At 36.0% G+C, this 16,394-nt stretch overlaps 1 protein-coding gene across 2 annotated transcripts in view; it reads right to left on the minus strand.

Moving 5' to 3' along the window:
* The window catches only part of FAM178A (family with sequence similarity 178, member A), a 41,621-nt gene that overhangs the window by 8,072 nt on the left and 17,155 nt on the right, over positions 1 to 16,394 (minus strand). For both annotated transcript variants that reach the window (XM_010859511.1, XM_010859510.1), the window contains exons 10-17: positions 12,628 to 12,703; positions 11,702 to 11,843; positions 6,850 to 6,952; positions 6,064 to 6,240; positions 4,383 to 4,480; positions 3,737 to 3,824; positions 2,016 to 2,147; positions 1,499 to 1,576 (exon numbers count right to left, since the gene is read on the minus strand). In XM_010859511.1, the coding sequence (XP_010857813.1) occupies positions 1,499 to 1,576; positions 2,016 to 2,147; positions 3,737 to 3,824; positions 4,383 to 4,480; positions 6,064 to 6,240; positions 6,850 to 6,952; positions 11,702 to 11,843; positions 12,628 to 12,703 (894 nt within the window). The remainder of the gene's footprint in view (positions 1 to 1,498; positions 1,577 to 2,015; positions 2,148 to 3,736; positions 3,825 to 4,382; positions 4,481 to 6,063; positions 6,241 to 6,849; positions 6,953 to 11,701; positions 11,844 to 12,627; positions 12,704 to 16,394) is intronic.

The raw sequence follows: 16,394 nt of genomic DNA on the forward strand, positions 1-16,394 counted from the left end.
GCATGACAGCATTTTTAAAAAAGTAATTATGTTAGGATATCCATAAATTATGGAGAAATTTACAAGAGGGCACTGGATTATAAAGTCTTTCACTTTCTACCTTACATGGTTTTATAGTAATTGAGTTTTAACGCAATAATTGTTTTCTAATCAGAAAAAATAATTAAAAAATTTAAAGACCATATATAAGAACAGATAGATGACTGCATGCATGCTAAGCTGCTTCAGTTGCGTCCAACTCTTTGCGATCCTATGGACTGTAGCTTGCCAGGGTCGTCTGTTCATGGGATTCTCCAGGCAAGATACTGGAGTGGGTTGCTCTGCCCTCCTCCAGGGGATATTCCTGATCCTGGGATGGAACCCATGTCTCTTCTGTCTCCTGCATTGGCAGGCACGTTCTTTACCACTAGGGCCACTAGGGAAGCCCCACAGATGATTATATTAGGTTCCAATCAGGAGAGCAAACACAGTTCTATGCACAACAGTGTTTATAAAAACACAGGAAGCAGTCTTGTGTCCTTTTTGATCATGTCTAAGGAGATACAAAATTTTAAACAGGGGTTGGATTACCTAAAGTGTGAAACATGGGAGTATTAAACAAGAATTTTCCCCACAAATAAGGAACATGATAGTACTGGAAGAATAAACTAATTCAAAATGAAAATCTTAACATGAGGAGATAACTTAGGAATGTAGATCTCGAGTAGCCTGACTTACCATCAGTTTAATTTTGAAGGCAAACATTATTTTTAAAGAAAAAAGGAAATGGAGTGGGAGCAGAGATGGGAAGAATGGAGCTAAGAGCTAGCTCATTTAGTATTTGGTGATTTTGATATTAATGTATTACACTACTGCCAAGTTATCACGGTTAAGTTCCACTCCAATAAACAGAACAAACATCTCTAGACGAATAATTGTCAACAATATGGCTAGAATCCCTGGTTGAGGAACTAAGATTCTGCAAGTCGTATAGCAAGGCAAGAAAAAAAAAAATGTTGAGTTTGGACTTCCCTGGTGGTCCAGCAGTTAAGAATCCGCCTGCCAATACTGGGGACGCAGGTTGGCCCAGGAACATTCCACATGCCATGGGGCAACTCAGCCTGTGAACCACAACTACTAAAGCCCACACATTCTATAGAGACTGTGTGCCCTAACTATGGAGCCTGCAAGTTGCAACTATGAAGCCCACATACCCTAGGGCCTGTGCCCCATAACAAGAGAAGTCACCGCAATGAGAAGCCCACACACTCCAATGAGAGAGTAGCTCCTGCTTGCTGCAACTGGAGAAAGCCTGCACAGCAATGAAGACTCAGTGCAGACAACAACAAAAGAAGGCTGCAAGGTTACCATCACTTCTCCCTTTCCAGTGTACAGTTATTTCGACAGTGAATCCAAAGTGAATTTGATAAGTTATTATATTTTCTCCTATATAAAAAATGATCATTATTCCATCAATAGTGACATTTATTAAAAATAAAAAGGATGAAAAAATACCTACCCGTTGTCCAGAAGAAAAGGAGTGAGAACAACTAACCTCACCGATTAAATGAAGAAGAATGTAGGTCAGGTAATATGCCTGGTAGAGAAATGAATAAAGTCAACACCCATGGATGAAATTAGCTAGAGTACATGTCATCCCAGTTTAAACAAACATTAGGGAAGTTGCCCAGGAAGGACTGGATTTGCTAAAGTTAACTGGACTGGTAAGTAAGCAAAAGTCAAGCATTTATCCCAGGTTTCTGATTTCTAATTCAAGTTCATTCCTTTTACCACCTCATGACTGCCCTAGTAAAGGGCTATGAAAAATACTCACAGTATTAAATTACCAACAATCCTTTTATTTCAATCTTCAAGTTAACTGAAGGATTTTTATGACAGCAATAAACAAAAATATCATTCACCATATAACTATGCTACAATGTATCTAGTCTCTAAATTCAGAAATGTCTATGGTTAGGAAGCTATCACAGGTTGTGCTCAAATGTACTCTTTTGAGATGATCTAGCCCTGGATACCTGCTTTTCAAGTTCCAAATGAATACTATCATCAATAGTGCTGTTTGGTTGTTCAGCTCTTTTCTTCAAGACCATTTTCTTCAACAAATCTGAAGGCTTCATTTGCACAAGATAGCGATGTAAGACTGATATCTATCAAAGGAAAGAGGAGACAATGAAACATATTAGGCAATACACTTACTCTTTCTTAGGCATGTTTTCAGTGTCCTCTGTTCATTTTGTCTTTTCTAATTTAGTTTCTTAAAGTTCAGTGATATTCATTTATTCTTTACTTAAAAGTTCCCAACCAAGGGACTTCCTTGGCAGTCAGTGGTTAAAAACTACACACTACCAATGTAGGGGGCACAGGTTTGATCCCTAGTCAGGGAAGATTCTGCATGCCACGTGGTACAACCAAAAAAACCAAGTCTCCAACTGACCCACCAAGGTTTATGTGTCTTTTACATACTGTTAAACTTCACTGTAATAAAATGAGAGGGGGAAAAAGAGTCAACTGCTTAAAAGGGATCTTAATTTTTTTGGTTGTACTTTGAGGCTTGTAGGATCTTAGTTCCCCAATCAGGGATTGAACCCAGGCCCTGGCAGTGAAAGTGCCAAGTGCTAACCACTGAACCACCAGGAAATTCCCTAAAAGGGATATTAAATTTAAGATTTAGTACTTTTAATTGAAGATGAAAACTTAAGGAGGAGACCAAATTGCATTACCAAAGAGGTCAAAGGGAATACTTTTTATGAAAAATTATTCAAAAGTCAGCAAAGTTGAATCTTCATCCTTGTGAGTAGAAGTCACTGAATTTTGGAAAGAATTCTCTTTTGATGGCAGTAATATCACTGAAAGGACTGAGAGCTATTTCTAATTACCTTGGTGGCTCAGGTGTGGTCCCCCCATAAATCTAGAATCAAATCTACTTCAACTCTACTAATATAGAAACAGCTGTCCTCTTCAATCTCTCTGTCCCACAGCACCCTGAGCATACTTCTGTCACTGCTCTTGCTACACTGTACCACAATGGTTGCTTAACTGTTTCAACCACTACAGTTTGTTTTCAAGGCCAGAATCTTTATCTCCACTTTATTTTTACTCTGTAGGACGTGACAAATTATCTTATACTGCACTGCAATTCAAACAAGAACACTACATCTAGATCGGATTCTATGTTTCAAATTCAACTACAAATAGCCTCACTAGTGCTACTGATGTTTGTAAAAAGCCTTCAGGACTTCTCAGAATGGGTTTTCTATAGGACACGTTTATATATGCACATATACACATAATATGTTCACTAATGAACCAAGTACTTAAACGGCAACCACATTTAAGCTCTATAATTTAAAGAGCTATAATTTAAAAATATAAACACAGGATATAATTAACATTTAATAGTTTAGTAATTTCTAATCTCGTGATAAAATTGCTAACGTTGACAAGGTGAAATAAATAATTCACATTTATATAGCATATTTTTATTTTCCCAGCACTTTTTATAAATTAATTCATCTAATTGTCCACAACCATCCTATGTGGTAGATGGTGTGATACTGTCTCCATTTCATAGATAAAGAAACTGGGTCTTATTGGTTAAATACCATGCAAAAGATTACATGAACAGTATTTGGCCTAAGAGTTAAGCCCTAACTGCAGGACTTTTGACATAGGATCCATCATTTTTTTCTATACGTCTCTCCCATTTATTAAAAGAAAATAAAAGTGCTATTTATACCTGCAGATTATTCACATTAGGGATATCTTCACGTTTTTCATCCAAAAGCTTTGAAATAATCACTAGGCTGAGGCACTGTCTCAGTTGCCTGAAATTAGAATTTTTAGGATGCATTTAATCAATATTGTTTAAGAAGCAAATGAATGAGCCAAAAGAAGTTCTTCTAATTTGCAACACAGCTAATGTTTCAAGAGAAGGCTATATAAGAATATATAAACTTTATTAGAATAGTAACATTTCCATGTAAAATATTTGTACACAAAGTTAAAGTTGTCTGAAGTGCAGGAAAACCATTGAGAGCCTTTATTTTTGACCCTGACGATTTACTGTTAGAAAATCTATTTTATTGCTGGAATTCCTTTTATTAAAGCAAAAAAAAAAAAAAAAGCGAATTGATTCATTTTTGTGGTATATGCCATCTATATTAAGTTATCAGATAAGCTAAAGCTAAAATTAACAATCAAGACTATTACAAAGTGATCTGAGCTGAAAATCAGAATCAGGCTGTCAATGCCTTTTCTTATAATATCAAATAAAAGACTCTGATCTAACATTCAAGAAATGATGAAAGGAAATAAAGGACCTAAAAGCATTTCATTAATGTAAACATATATCATTCTAATGTTTCATTCTCACTTTTCAATACCTTCCACGTGATGTCCAATTAGGGACCAGCTGTACCAACCAGAGAAGGTTGTGGGGATGAGTGGAGAGTTCGTTTATGGCCAGAGAGAGTTCAGGCACCTGAAAACAAACCGTGAGCACAATTTTTCACCTAAGTTAGTGGAATCAAGTATCTAACAGATCATCAATGTCCCTTCTTGACTTAAGATTACAAAAAGAGCACACAGATTCAGTTTTATCTTAAACTCTAGAGTAAACTGAATCAATACATTTATCAGAACTTTATTTAACTTTTGTGTTTTGTGCTACATCATATCTACACTGATTTTAAGTCCTTCAAAGAATAATCTAAATACACCATTGTGTATATGTACCACAGCTTTCTTATCCATTCATCTGCTGATGGACATCTAGGATGCTTCCATGTCGTAAAGTTAAAAGAAAAAAAAAAAAATCTAAATACAAACACCAGTTTCCAAAGGTATATAATAAGAGTTGCACAATACATGTTCCTGAACAGGAATTTTTTGAATTTAGGAATCCTCAAGTTTAAATACTATTTCAGTATTCAAAATAATCCCTTAGCAAGAGTTGGGAAGATCCCCTGGAGAAGGAAATGGCAACCCACTCCAGTATTTTTGCCTGGGAAATCCCATGGAGAGAAGAACCTGGTGGGCTACAGTGAATGGGGTTCCAAAGAGCCAGACACGACTGGCCAACCGAATTTAAAAAAAAAAAAAAAGGAAAGGAAATATAGGATAGGGTAAGAGATAAGACTGATTGTGTGCTGTGCTAAGTCGCTGCAGTCATGTCCAACTCTGTGCAACCCAATGGACTATAGCCCACCAGGTTCCTGTGTCCATGGGATTCTCCAGGCAAGATACTGGAGTGGGTTGCCATGGCCTCCTCCAGGGGCTCTTCCCAACCCAGGGATCAAACCTATGTCTCTTATGTCTCCTGCATTGGCAGGCAGGTTCTTTATCACTAGTGCCACCTAGGAAGCTGAAAATTGATTACATTTTGATAATTGCTGAAGCTGGGTGATAAGTACTTAGGGGTTCATTAAACTGTTTCCCCTACTTTAGCACATTTGACATTTTCTACCAAAAAAAGGTTGAAAAACATAATTTTAAAAAACCTAACAAAAATTATACATGTTTACCCTCAATGGCCACAGAAATTTAACTCAAATTTTGTATGCATGATTCATTCTACCACTTCATTTAGGGCTCTGTTCAAAGGTTACTTCAGAAAGGCCTTCTCTAACTGCCTCATACCAAACAGCAGAGGATCCCTGCCTTGTCCTGCTTTATTGTAATTTGTAGCATTTACTATAACTTAATATGATATTATAATCTACATTTACACTGTTTATAACCTAGCCCTTTGACTAAAAAGTGTGGGGAGAGCAAGGGTTTTATCTTCACACAGCTTTGTCTCTAGCACCTGTATTAATAATACTTGGCTCACAGTTAATCCCCAATAAACATAACACATTTTTTGTTGAATTAATGGCTTCAGTTTTATTAAGATTCAGTTTCATGAATTAAATATAGTTCCAGCAAAGACAGTCCTTTCCTCAGTTAAGTTTTCATCTGCTGAAGATCTCAACTTAGGTTAGAAACTGTCAATTCTGCATACACTATGAAAGTCACTATGTGACGCTATACAAAAAACAATACTAAAGTTTTAAGTAATGTTACCTTTGTGTTCCAATCTCTGATGTTTTTCATCAGGTTTATTAAGAGGCTCTGAAAGTCCACTAGAGGAATCTGTTTCAATTCTTTTTCCAAACTCATTTTAAACAACATTAAGATCAGTAACATTATTTCACGATCCTGGTAACCTTCTGGATGTATTGATGTACACAAGCCTAGAAACTTTGACACATATCAGAGACAAAACAACTTAAGGAAATATATTCTGCTTGAAGAGTTTACAGTATAAAAACTTTTTGACAAAAAATGCAAATGGGAACTACACAGAAACCAAAACATCAGCTGTCTAGGAAAAGGCAAAAAACATTAATGTTAATAGTTGAATTGCTAAGTATTTTCTTCTCCAGTTTTAATTTTCAAGATTTTAACAGTTCAATATCACGAATGATTCGATTCAGTCACTAAAGATTTTTAACACTTATTAATTCTTGGTCACTAAGGTATACTGTAAATAACAATTTTTCTTTGTATATTCTAATTCTAGAAAATTATTATTTTCAAAAATACTAGTTTCAAAAAGCTTCTTGGTAAAGGTATTCCTAGAACTAATTTAATCACATAATGCTGATTTAAAGTTCCCTTTTGCTCGTAATATTAAAACAAAAATAAAAACAGCAAAATCAAGTTTTAATACAAAGAATATTGCTAAGGAATTTCAGACACTAGAAATGCCATGGTAAAACACTAGTGATTTTGTTTGAAAATCGCTAAGCAAAAAACTAAATGGTTCCAGCTCTGTGCTAAAGACATACAAAACAGTTTTTTTCCTACCTTAACCACATTTAAAATGTTGGTTTCAGGGAGAGAAGAAAAAATTGGCTTGTAAGATGAATCTTCATTTTCTTTCACCCCCAATGTCATCTGTGTTTCAGAACTATAGAAAAGTGAATAAAGAAGTGAGAAATTAGGAATAAAATTCTGAGAAGCACTGAACAACAAAAATTTTATTGAGGTATAATTACATACGATAAAATAAATATACACATTTAAAACTTTGATGAATATGTATATACTAGTGTAACCACCATCCCAACCAAGAAATAGAACATTTCTATTACTTCCCAGAGTCCTTGTCAGATCTGAGTTAATCAGCTATCTCCTACTCCAGGTATATTTGATTTCCATCTCTACACATTAGTTTTCCCTCAAACAGCTGCTTTTTATAAAGCAATCTCCCTGTTGCTCTTGGTGTCTGAGAGCTATGTAGAACGTGGCTCTGACTACAAAGAACTCAAAATGCCAGTGGCCCAATAAAACTGCCACAGCAATATAAACAATTCTAAGCATTTCAATTTTGGTTGAAGAAATCAGTGAAGGTTCATGGTAGAGAGAGAAATGAACCTAGCCTTCAAAATATAGGTAATATTTTATTTAATTTTTTTGAATAAATAACCCTTTCATATGGTTAAAAAAAGGCTGAGAGATATGAAGGCACAGTGTGCTGAAGAGAATGGTCCTTGCAGTCTAGGGCCTCAGCGGCTCATTCCCCTTCCCGTGGACAATCACTACGAGCTTCAGCCCTTCCTCCCGTAGGTGTTTTATATACATACAAGAGTAAATATGAATGCACCTCTCCCCAGTGCTTTAATACTTGTATCTTGGAGATACTCCTATAACTACATGTGCAGAACCTTCTTATTTCTTAAAATGTCTGAGTAGCTGTAGTGACTATCAGATGAAGTACTATATATTAAGCCCCCAGAACCATGTCTGGCACACAGTAAAAATATGTAAGTATTGGTAGCTCCACTCAAATGAACAGTGCTTCAGGAAGTGAGACAGATAAGATCTTGGTAAGCAGACACTGAGGATGGAGGTGAGGGACTTGCATGAGGAAGATCCAATGCAACAATGGCTAATATGAAGAAAGAGCAAGAGAATCAATTTGGTTAGAACAAAAGGATGAACAAAATAGAAAACAGGTCAGAGTCAATTGTAGAGTCTTAAATACAGGTATAAAGGTTTAAAAGTGGAGAAGAAAATTTTCATAAAAGGAATCCTCTAACAGTGAAAAGAAGAAGTATATTGGAGGTGGGAAGCTTCCAGGAGGAAGATTTTTGCCACGCTAGACATGAGAGGAGGATCTGAATAAGGCTGATGCTAGGAATGAAAAGGAAAGAATAGCTGTGAGATAGGTACAGGTGCAGGAAGAGAACACAGAGATGTAACACAGCGATGGAATGTAGAATAGAAAGAGGTTAGAACTAAGTCTGTATATCCTGCAGACTAATGCTAAAGAACTGTTACTTGAATCCTTTAATGTCTTACTCTCCTATCTGAATATTTACTCTAACAACCTTCAAATCTACTATTTGGATGCATATTTGTGAGTATGCATACACATAACAGCAAAAATAGGTTGCACATGAGTCCTAGTAAAGAAGAGTGAGTTGTGGTCATATCTCAATAGGATTTAGTCTTGTACTCCATGCTGTTTAAACAGGTATTTCATTATGCTTCACTCATTCCTTCACCAGCTCACTCTTGCTCATCTGTGTTCATCTTTGCCTACCACTATACAGCAACAGTAACTTACAGCCACCACCTCCTGGCTGCAGTCACCAAACCTGACTGAGGCAACTCGTCAGTTGGTAAATAATCAATCAGAAAAACTATTACTGGCATTTATTATGTCTTAATGAAATCATTATATCTTTACTTCACTATTTCCACTATAGTACCTGTTCACTACAGTGAAGAGAAAAAATTCAAATCTGTTGCATACATACAAAATCACCACATACTACTCAGTTCATTAAATGTTAAATAATAAAATAGTATTAACTTTCTAAATATAGGTATTTGAGTGTTTTGGTCTTTTTGGGGAGGAAATATTGGAGCTTTTGAATGCTCTGAGAAAGCATTATGTTTCCTATTTAAAGTGATAGAATACAGTCTTCATGTGAAAATTTGCTATCTAACGTATTTTCAGATACAGGTTACATCTAAGCAACAAGGAGGAATCCTGTATGTGGTGGAAAGAGATGGAGGGATGAAGATTTTGGTTCTAGATATATCAAATAACAAAATTTGTATTTTTAAAAAAAGTAAAGGTGAGTGCATTTTCATAAAGTTTAAGAACTGTTTTTCCTTTTTTATTTACTTCCTTTGTCCATTTTTCTAATAGTTATTGAACTTTTTCTTATTAATTTGAAATTAAGCCTTTATTCATGACCAGAATTCCATTCATAGTTGATGATTACACAATGCAGGGGTTGGAGCACCCACCCGCCACAAAGTCTAAAATCCTTGTATTAGGTATAACTGGCCCTGTATATATCTGCAGATTCAATCAACTGATGATTGTATAGTACTGCAGACTCTTCAACAACCTGGTCTGAAATGCGCAGGTCTACTTAAAAGTGGGTTTTTAAAAATAGTAAGTAATATAGTACTATTATGATATACATATTCTCCCCTCCACCCCTCAATTTTGACTTTTGTTTATGGTGATTACTGTCATAGAGATTTTTCTTTAAAAAAGTGGTCAAATATGTTAAATATCTCCTTTTATGGATTTTGCATATTCAAACAAAATCATCTTCCCTTCTTCTAGGATTATTAACAAAAGTTCTTCTATTACTCTGTGATTTCATTATACACATTTAAATCTTTATCAGTTTGAAGTATGTAAAGATTTCTTTTCCTAGAAATCCACCTCATTCCCAAATAATGGGTAATACAGATACTGAATAGCTCACTCTTTCCTCATTTTTTGAAACACTACCTTTAGCATTTACCAAGTATTTGTTTCTTTTCCGGGCCTATTTTCTTCCACTGATGGAGCTTTGAATCTCTATACCTGTCCCATGTTATTATCTGCTAAGGTCAATCCTGCCTCATAACTTCTCAAAACTTTCCTGGGTATTATTTTTTCTATATGACTTTAGAATCACTTGTAGAGTCCCAATTCCCCTTGTCCCCACAAAAACCTGATTGGCATTTCTTTAATTTTGCTGGAGTATAGTTGATTTACAGGGTTGTATAAGTTTTAATTTTTATTTAGGATCTCATCAAGTTCAGTGTACCTTAGGGGGAGCTCTAACGTATTTATGATGAATTTTCCTACTATTCTTTTTTGTTCTTTAGTAATTTTACATACACATACACAACTTCTATTTAAGCTTATTCCTGGGTATTTAGCATATTTTTCTTACTATTGTAAATTAAGTGTATCTTTTAGTTTCATTGCTTTTCAATAGACTCTTAGGCTTCTATATATACATTAAATCACCTTTTCTGCAAACAATGAATCTTTCACCATTTCCAATCTTTGTATCTTTTTTTTCTTATCTAATTATTTTGACTTATTGTGTTTGAGCTTTCCTCTTCCCAGGCTTCAAGGCTGAATTCTTTCTTTCTTTTGGTTTCTGCCCTCTAAGGTTGGTCCAGAGGTTTGTGTAAGCTTCTTAGAGGGTGAGATCTTGCTGAGTTTTGGTTTGTTTTGTTTCTCCTCTGATGGGCAAGGCTGAGTGAGGGGGTAATCCTGTCTGCTGATGACTGGGTTTGTATATTTGTTTTGTTTGTTGTTTAGATGAGGTGTCCTGCACATCTATTGGTGCTATTGGTGGTAGGGTGATGCCGGGTCTTGTATTCCAATGGTTCCCCTTGTGTGAGTTCTCACTATTTGACACCTCCTAGGGTTAGTTCTCTGGTAGTCTAGGGTCTTGGAGTCAGTGCTCCCACTCCGAAGCCTCAGGGCTTGATCTAGAGTTTTGCGTGGGGGCCTATATATTCTTTTCCACTGGTCAGGTACTGCTGTCTGCTCTCAATTGGTGTTTGGCATGCACTTCAGTGTCTGAAGGTGTATTCCTGATGTATTGTGCAGAGAGATGTACTCCATGCCCACCTACTCCTCCGCCATCTTGTCCTTCCCCTGAATTAAACAATTTTTTTCATGGAGAATAGAGAAAGTGTTTGTATGAAGATTCGGTAGTTCAGAATTTTTCCAAGGGGAGCTGATGGAGAAAGTTCCTTTTCTTCTTATAGACCATGGACTCCACTACACGGAAGAGCCTTGCTGGCATGGGCAAGCAGCTAGGCTTGCAGCTCCTTCAGCTCCCACCATATCTTCCCTTCAGACTCTCCAAGTCCTGGGCCTCTCCGTATATTTTACTTGATGAGGTCAGATACAAAAATGATCCGGTAGATGGAACCACGTGAAGAGCTTCTCTCTGTAGGCAGCCCTGTCCTGCAGCCGAGGGTGTGCCTTCAGGCCGGCCCACAGGACGGCGGCTAGGGTGGGGCTGGGGGTGAGGACTGGGGGTGAGCCAGAGGTGACCAAGCCTGAAGGAACTGAGGTGACTGAGGCGGCAGTAGCTGCTCATGGCCTAATTGTTTTGGCCAGTAATCCCCAAATAGTTGTAAATAACAACGGGCAGTCTCATTAAAAAAAAAAAAAATTTTTTTTAATTTAAAAATGTTTCCATTTTTTCCCTGTTAAATATGATGATGGCATTTAGATTTAGATGTTAACAATGTCTCTCATTCAAGATCCATTTCAACTTTGAGAGATTTTTAAAAAACCAAGAATGAATACTGAATTTATCAAATGAATATTAACTATTGTTATATAAATCATTTAAAAGATAATTTTGGAGTTAATAGTGAAAAGAACACTTACACTAGATTGTCTTCATTAAAGTCTGGCTGAAGATTCTCCAGAGGAAATAAAGATCTAAAATCAATTCCCATATTGAAAAACACAGCAGCTATATCAGACAATGATGGAATCCAGGGCCAAATTGGTGAATCACTGAAGGTATCTATTTAACAGAAGAAAATATTTTATCCCAAATCTTGGGTTCACAAACCCTCAGTTGTAAGATGATAGTTTGCATGTGAAACATGGATTATTACCATGATTTCATAGAAATGGTAGCTGGTAATAAATTAAGTATATAGTCATCTAGAATAATCATATAGGAATTATAGATTTTCAATTAAATATGAAGGAAATGACATTTATGAACAAAATATCTGTGAGTGATGGATGATAAAAAGGTGTAACATGGGAGGAACATTTTGAGAAGACTGGAAAACAACAACAGTAAGAACAGTAAAAAAAACCAAATACTGCTAACACAAAGATTTTATCATGTACACTGTCTATGTAGTCCCAAGTCTTACAGGTAAATCATAATGCTTGTTTCATTAAAAGGGATCCCAAAGGTTAGAATGCAACTGTTATACTCTTATGGTGGATACTTTCAATCTTTTCAGGCATAATCAGTACAATACTGTTGCTCACCAAAAAGCCATCCAAGTCAATTGGCTAATTAAACAATTTCTCTTTACCCAGCACAGCAGGCCATGACTTGGTAAAAATTATGTAAGGGCTGCCACTTGTAAGATCTTATATTCCTTTTCTCAATGCAACTAGAAAAATGCACTCTCTTATTAGTTTCATTTTATTATTAAAGACTTTATATTAAAAAAATAATTTTTATTCTATATTTCCAAATATCCTAATGTTTAGTAATATGAAAGAGATCATGCAAAAGCAACCAAAAATTCATGCTACTAATCACAGTAAATTTGTATACTCACCATTTCTTATTGTTATTTCCATTAATGTACTTAGAATCTGCATAGATACAATACAGTCTGTATGAACTGACATCATCTGTTAAAAGTAGTAAAGAGTATTGAGAGAGAAGAAAGAGCAAAGAGGGTCAGAGAGATTAACATACTCCACCCAACATAAAATATGAGTTGGAATTTAAATACAGAGCTGATTCATAAGTCAGAGCCCTTTGCATTCTAACATGCTTTTTCTTTTTTTACAACTTTCATTTATAATTAGATAAATATCATATTTAAAATGATCAAAAGTACATTTCTAGTTCATATCATACCATGAAACCAAAAGACCATAAAGGAGAAGGCTACTAAGCTGTTTGTCACATCACGGGCAAAAATCAAATCACGAACTAGTAAAAAATATTTTACAAATATACAAATTAATACGTCAATGTGAATTTTTAAAAGCTACTCAATATCACTAATAATCAAATAAACGCAAAAAAAAAAAAAAAAGATATCATTAGTTGACTTCAGGATTGGTAAAAATCAGGAGTTGTGATAATAGTGTTCACAAGAGTACTAAGGAAAGAGGTAGTATGCCCAATGTGAGTGTGATTTGGTAAAAACTGTAAAGTCTATTTGGCAATGTTTATGCAAAGTCATTGTCCTTATACTTTGATCTACTCAGGCTTTTTTATGTACAAAAATTAACATACGGAAGCATATCATTAGTGTAATTTCTACAAGACAACTTTTGGGAATAAAATCTCAAGTTTAACAGACATTAAAAAAATCATAACATATCAAGTTATTTTAAAATGGTTTTGTAGAGGAAAACATATCGTGCTTCTATTTCTTTTGTTTTGGAACCATAGATTATAATAATGAATAAATTTAAATCTATGTAAGGATGAATAGCCTAAACTCTGGTTTCAGTCAGGCATATAACATGTGTCATTTCAAAATCAACCTATGTGAAAAAAAAAAGTCTCTGCTATGATGTTTGAGTCATCATTACACTCTGCCAGCAGGGGCAGAATCATTCAAAGGCCTGGCTACAGGACAAGTTCTAGATAAACAACCTTTTTGTAGGGTGTGATGAACTTAAAGGTGGGCAATACAGTGAAAGTGAAAGCTCTCAGTTGTGTCTGACTCTGCAACCCCTTGGAATTCTCCAGGCCAGAATACAGGAGTGGGTAGCCATTCCCTTCTCCAGAGGATCTTCTTAACCCAGGTCTCCCACATGAGCCACCAGGAAAGCCTGGCGGCAATACAGAACTTGGAGATAAATAAGTAGAGATATATATACATAAAACAATCTAATGTCTGTCAATTAAGATTGGGTTAAATAAATCAATCATGATATAGCACTACAAAGGAATACTTATAAAGCGATTAAGAAGAATGATAACATGTCTATATCAAGATGAAAATAAATCAATAATTTATAGTTATCTGAAGAAAAAAAAGTTATAAAACAGCTCATATTCTGTTCACATTTTCTGGACAACTACATTTAGACACATGATAAAATCATGAAGAGGCAAACATTTCAATTAACAATTCAATTTCAAACTATTAGGATTATAGGATTAAAGTGAATTCTGACTCATTTTCTGGGGGAAAAAAAATACATATATATAAGTTGGTAAGTCTCTCCATCATGAAAAACGGACTTGGAATTAAAAAGAAATGAGACAAAGTGTCTTACATGGAAAAAAGCACTTAACAAATGGTTATTAGTTTGCTTTTCAAAGAATAAATATGAAGAGTATAAAAAACTGCTTACATGAAGGTATGTTTGTATGTCATTATTAGGGTTTTAAAGGCTATAATGATGGACCCACATCAACATGATGAAAACACAGATGAATGCAAAGTCTTACTTGTAAGTTTAAGAAAAAATATATTACACAGAGAATAATGGAGTCCTGGCATGACAACAAATGAGGTTCTGAATTGTTATAAATATCTGGGGGCAGGGGTTGATGGGTAGAGTCTTGCCGGAAACTGCTGACAATAAAGATCTTATATGGAGCCCTTGTTCATTCATTGGGGAGAACAAATTAACAATTTAGGAGTGAAAGTAACAAGCTAAAGGTCATTCAGGAGGGTGACCGGTAAAGGGACTTGAGAATATTTAGTGTGGGAAGTGATGAGTCATGACAGTTGTTTAAATAACTGAAGGACTGTTAGATGAGGTATATTGTGGGGAGCTATAGAAAAGATAATTAGTATTACTAGATAAAAATTATTTGGAGGCAAATTTTGATTTAATTAGGATTGTTAAGAAAAAAAAATTACTGGAATCCAAGAAGTGAGCAACTAAGCACAGGAAGCAAATGTTCCTGCTCCATAGTCTGTCCCACCTGTTATTCTCTCTGCCTAGAATGCTCTTCTCTCCTCTCATTTATCATTTGACATATCTATTAATATAAATGTACACACACACATTTATGGTCTGTCTCCTCTATACTAGAACATGAGTTTCAAGAAATCAGAAACAGTTTTTTTATTACTGTTCTCTCCAGTACCTGGCACAGTTGGCACTCAAATATGCCAGCTATATGAAAAATGAATGAGAAACTATACTGGAGTATCTAGTTCTTGCCAAATATGAGATTTTTTGAAATGCAATCTTAGAAGTCCAAAATAGAAACTGCATGTTTCCCCTACTTCTCGCTTCATACATTTAGTAGTTCTCTGATACCACTGATACTTATAAAATTACCATGTAGATACCACAAAATTAAGGTAATTATTTAAGTGGATTTAAAAGTTAAATATGGAACTTCCCTGGTGGTATGAGTGAAGTTGCTCAGTCATGTCCCATTCTTTGCAACCCCATGGACTGTAGCCCACCAGGCTCCTTCATCCATGGGATTCTCCCGGCAAGAGTACTAGAGTGGGTTGCCATTTCCTTCTCCAGGGGATGTTCCTGACCCAGGGATCGAACCCGGGTCTCCCGTATAGTAGGCAGACGCTTTACCGTCTGAGCTACCAGGGAAGTAGTGGATAAGAATCTGCCTACCAATGCAGGAGACAAGGGTCCGATCCCTAGTCCAGCAAGATTCCACACACCATGGAGCAACTAAGCCTGTGCACCACAACTACTGAGCCTGTGTTCCAGACCCTGGGACTCACAAATACTGAAGCCTGTGCACCCTAGAGCCTGTGCCCCTCAAAAAGAGAAGCCACAGCAATGAGAAGCCCTCGTACTCCAACGAAGAGTAGCCCCCATTCACCACAACTAGAGAAAGCCTGCACAGCAACAAAGAACTAGTGCAGCCAAAAATAAAATAAATTTAAAAGTTCAATATGAACAGGGATGAGAATACTCGGGTGGATTTGCACCTCCCCAAATATGAATGGGGGAATATTAACATACAATTCAAATCCTAACAATGTATGGAGCTGCTGGCACAAAAATAGGGGGAATAGGTAGGAGAAAAACTCCAGGTACATAAGCATTAGAAGACCTTTTCTAAAGCAAACTACAATAGTGATTTACCAGTGTGATGAAATGTCTTAGGCACAACTAGCATACTGCCTATCCTGCACACTGTCTACATTGGCATTTCTCTGGCAAACATTTTCCTTAAATTTGTATTTATTGGCTGCACTGGGTCTTCGTTGCTGCATGCAGACTTTCTCTAGTTGTGGCAAGCAAGGGCTACTCTTTGTTGTGGTGCTTGGATTTCGTTGGCTTCTCTTGTTGCAGAGCACAGGCTCTAGGAACTTGGGCTTCAGTATTTGCACCACACCTGGGCTCAGTAGCTGAGGCGTGCAGG

The sequence above is a fragment of the Bison bison genome, unplaced genomic scaffold (assembly GCF_000754665.1).
Source record: "Bison bison bison isolate TAMUID 2011002044 unplaced genomic scaffold, Bison_UMD1.0 scf7180017864456, whole genome shotgun sequence".
In the NCBI taxonomy this organism is placed as follows: domain Eukaryota; kingdom Metazoa; phylum Chordata; class Mammalia; order Artiodactyla; family Bovidae; genus Bison; species Bison bison.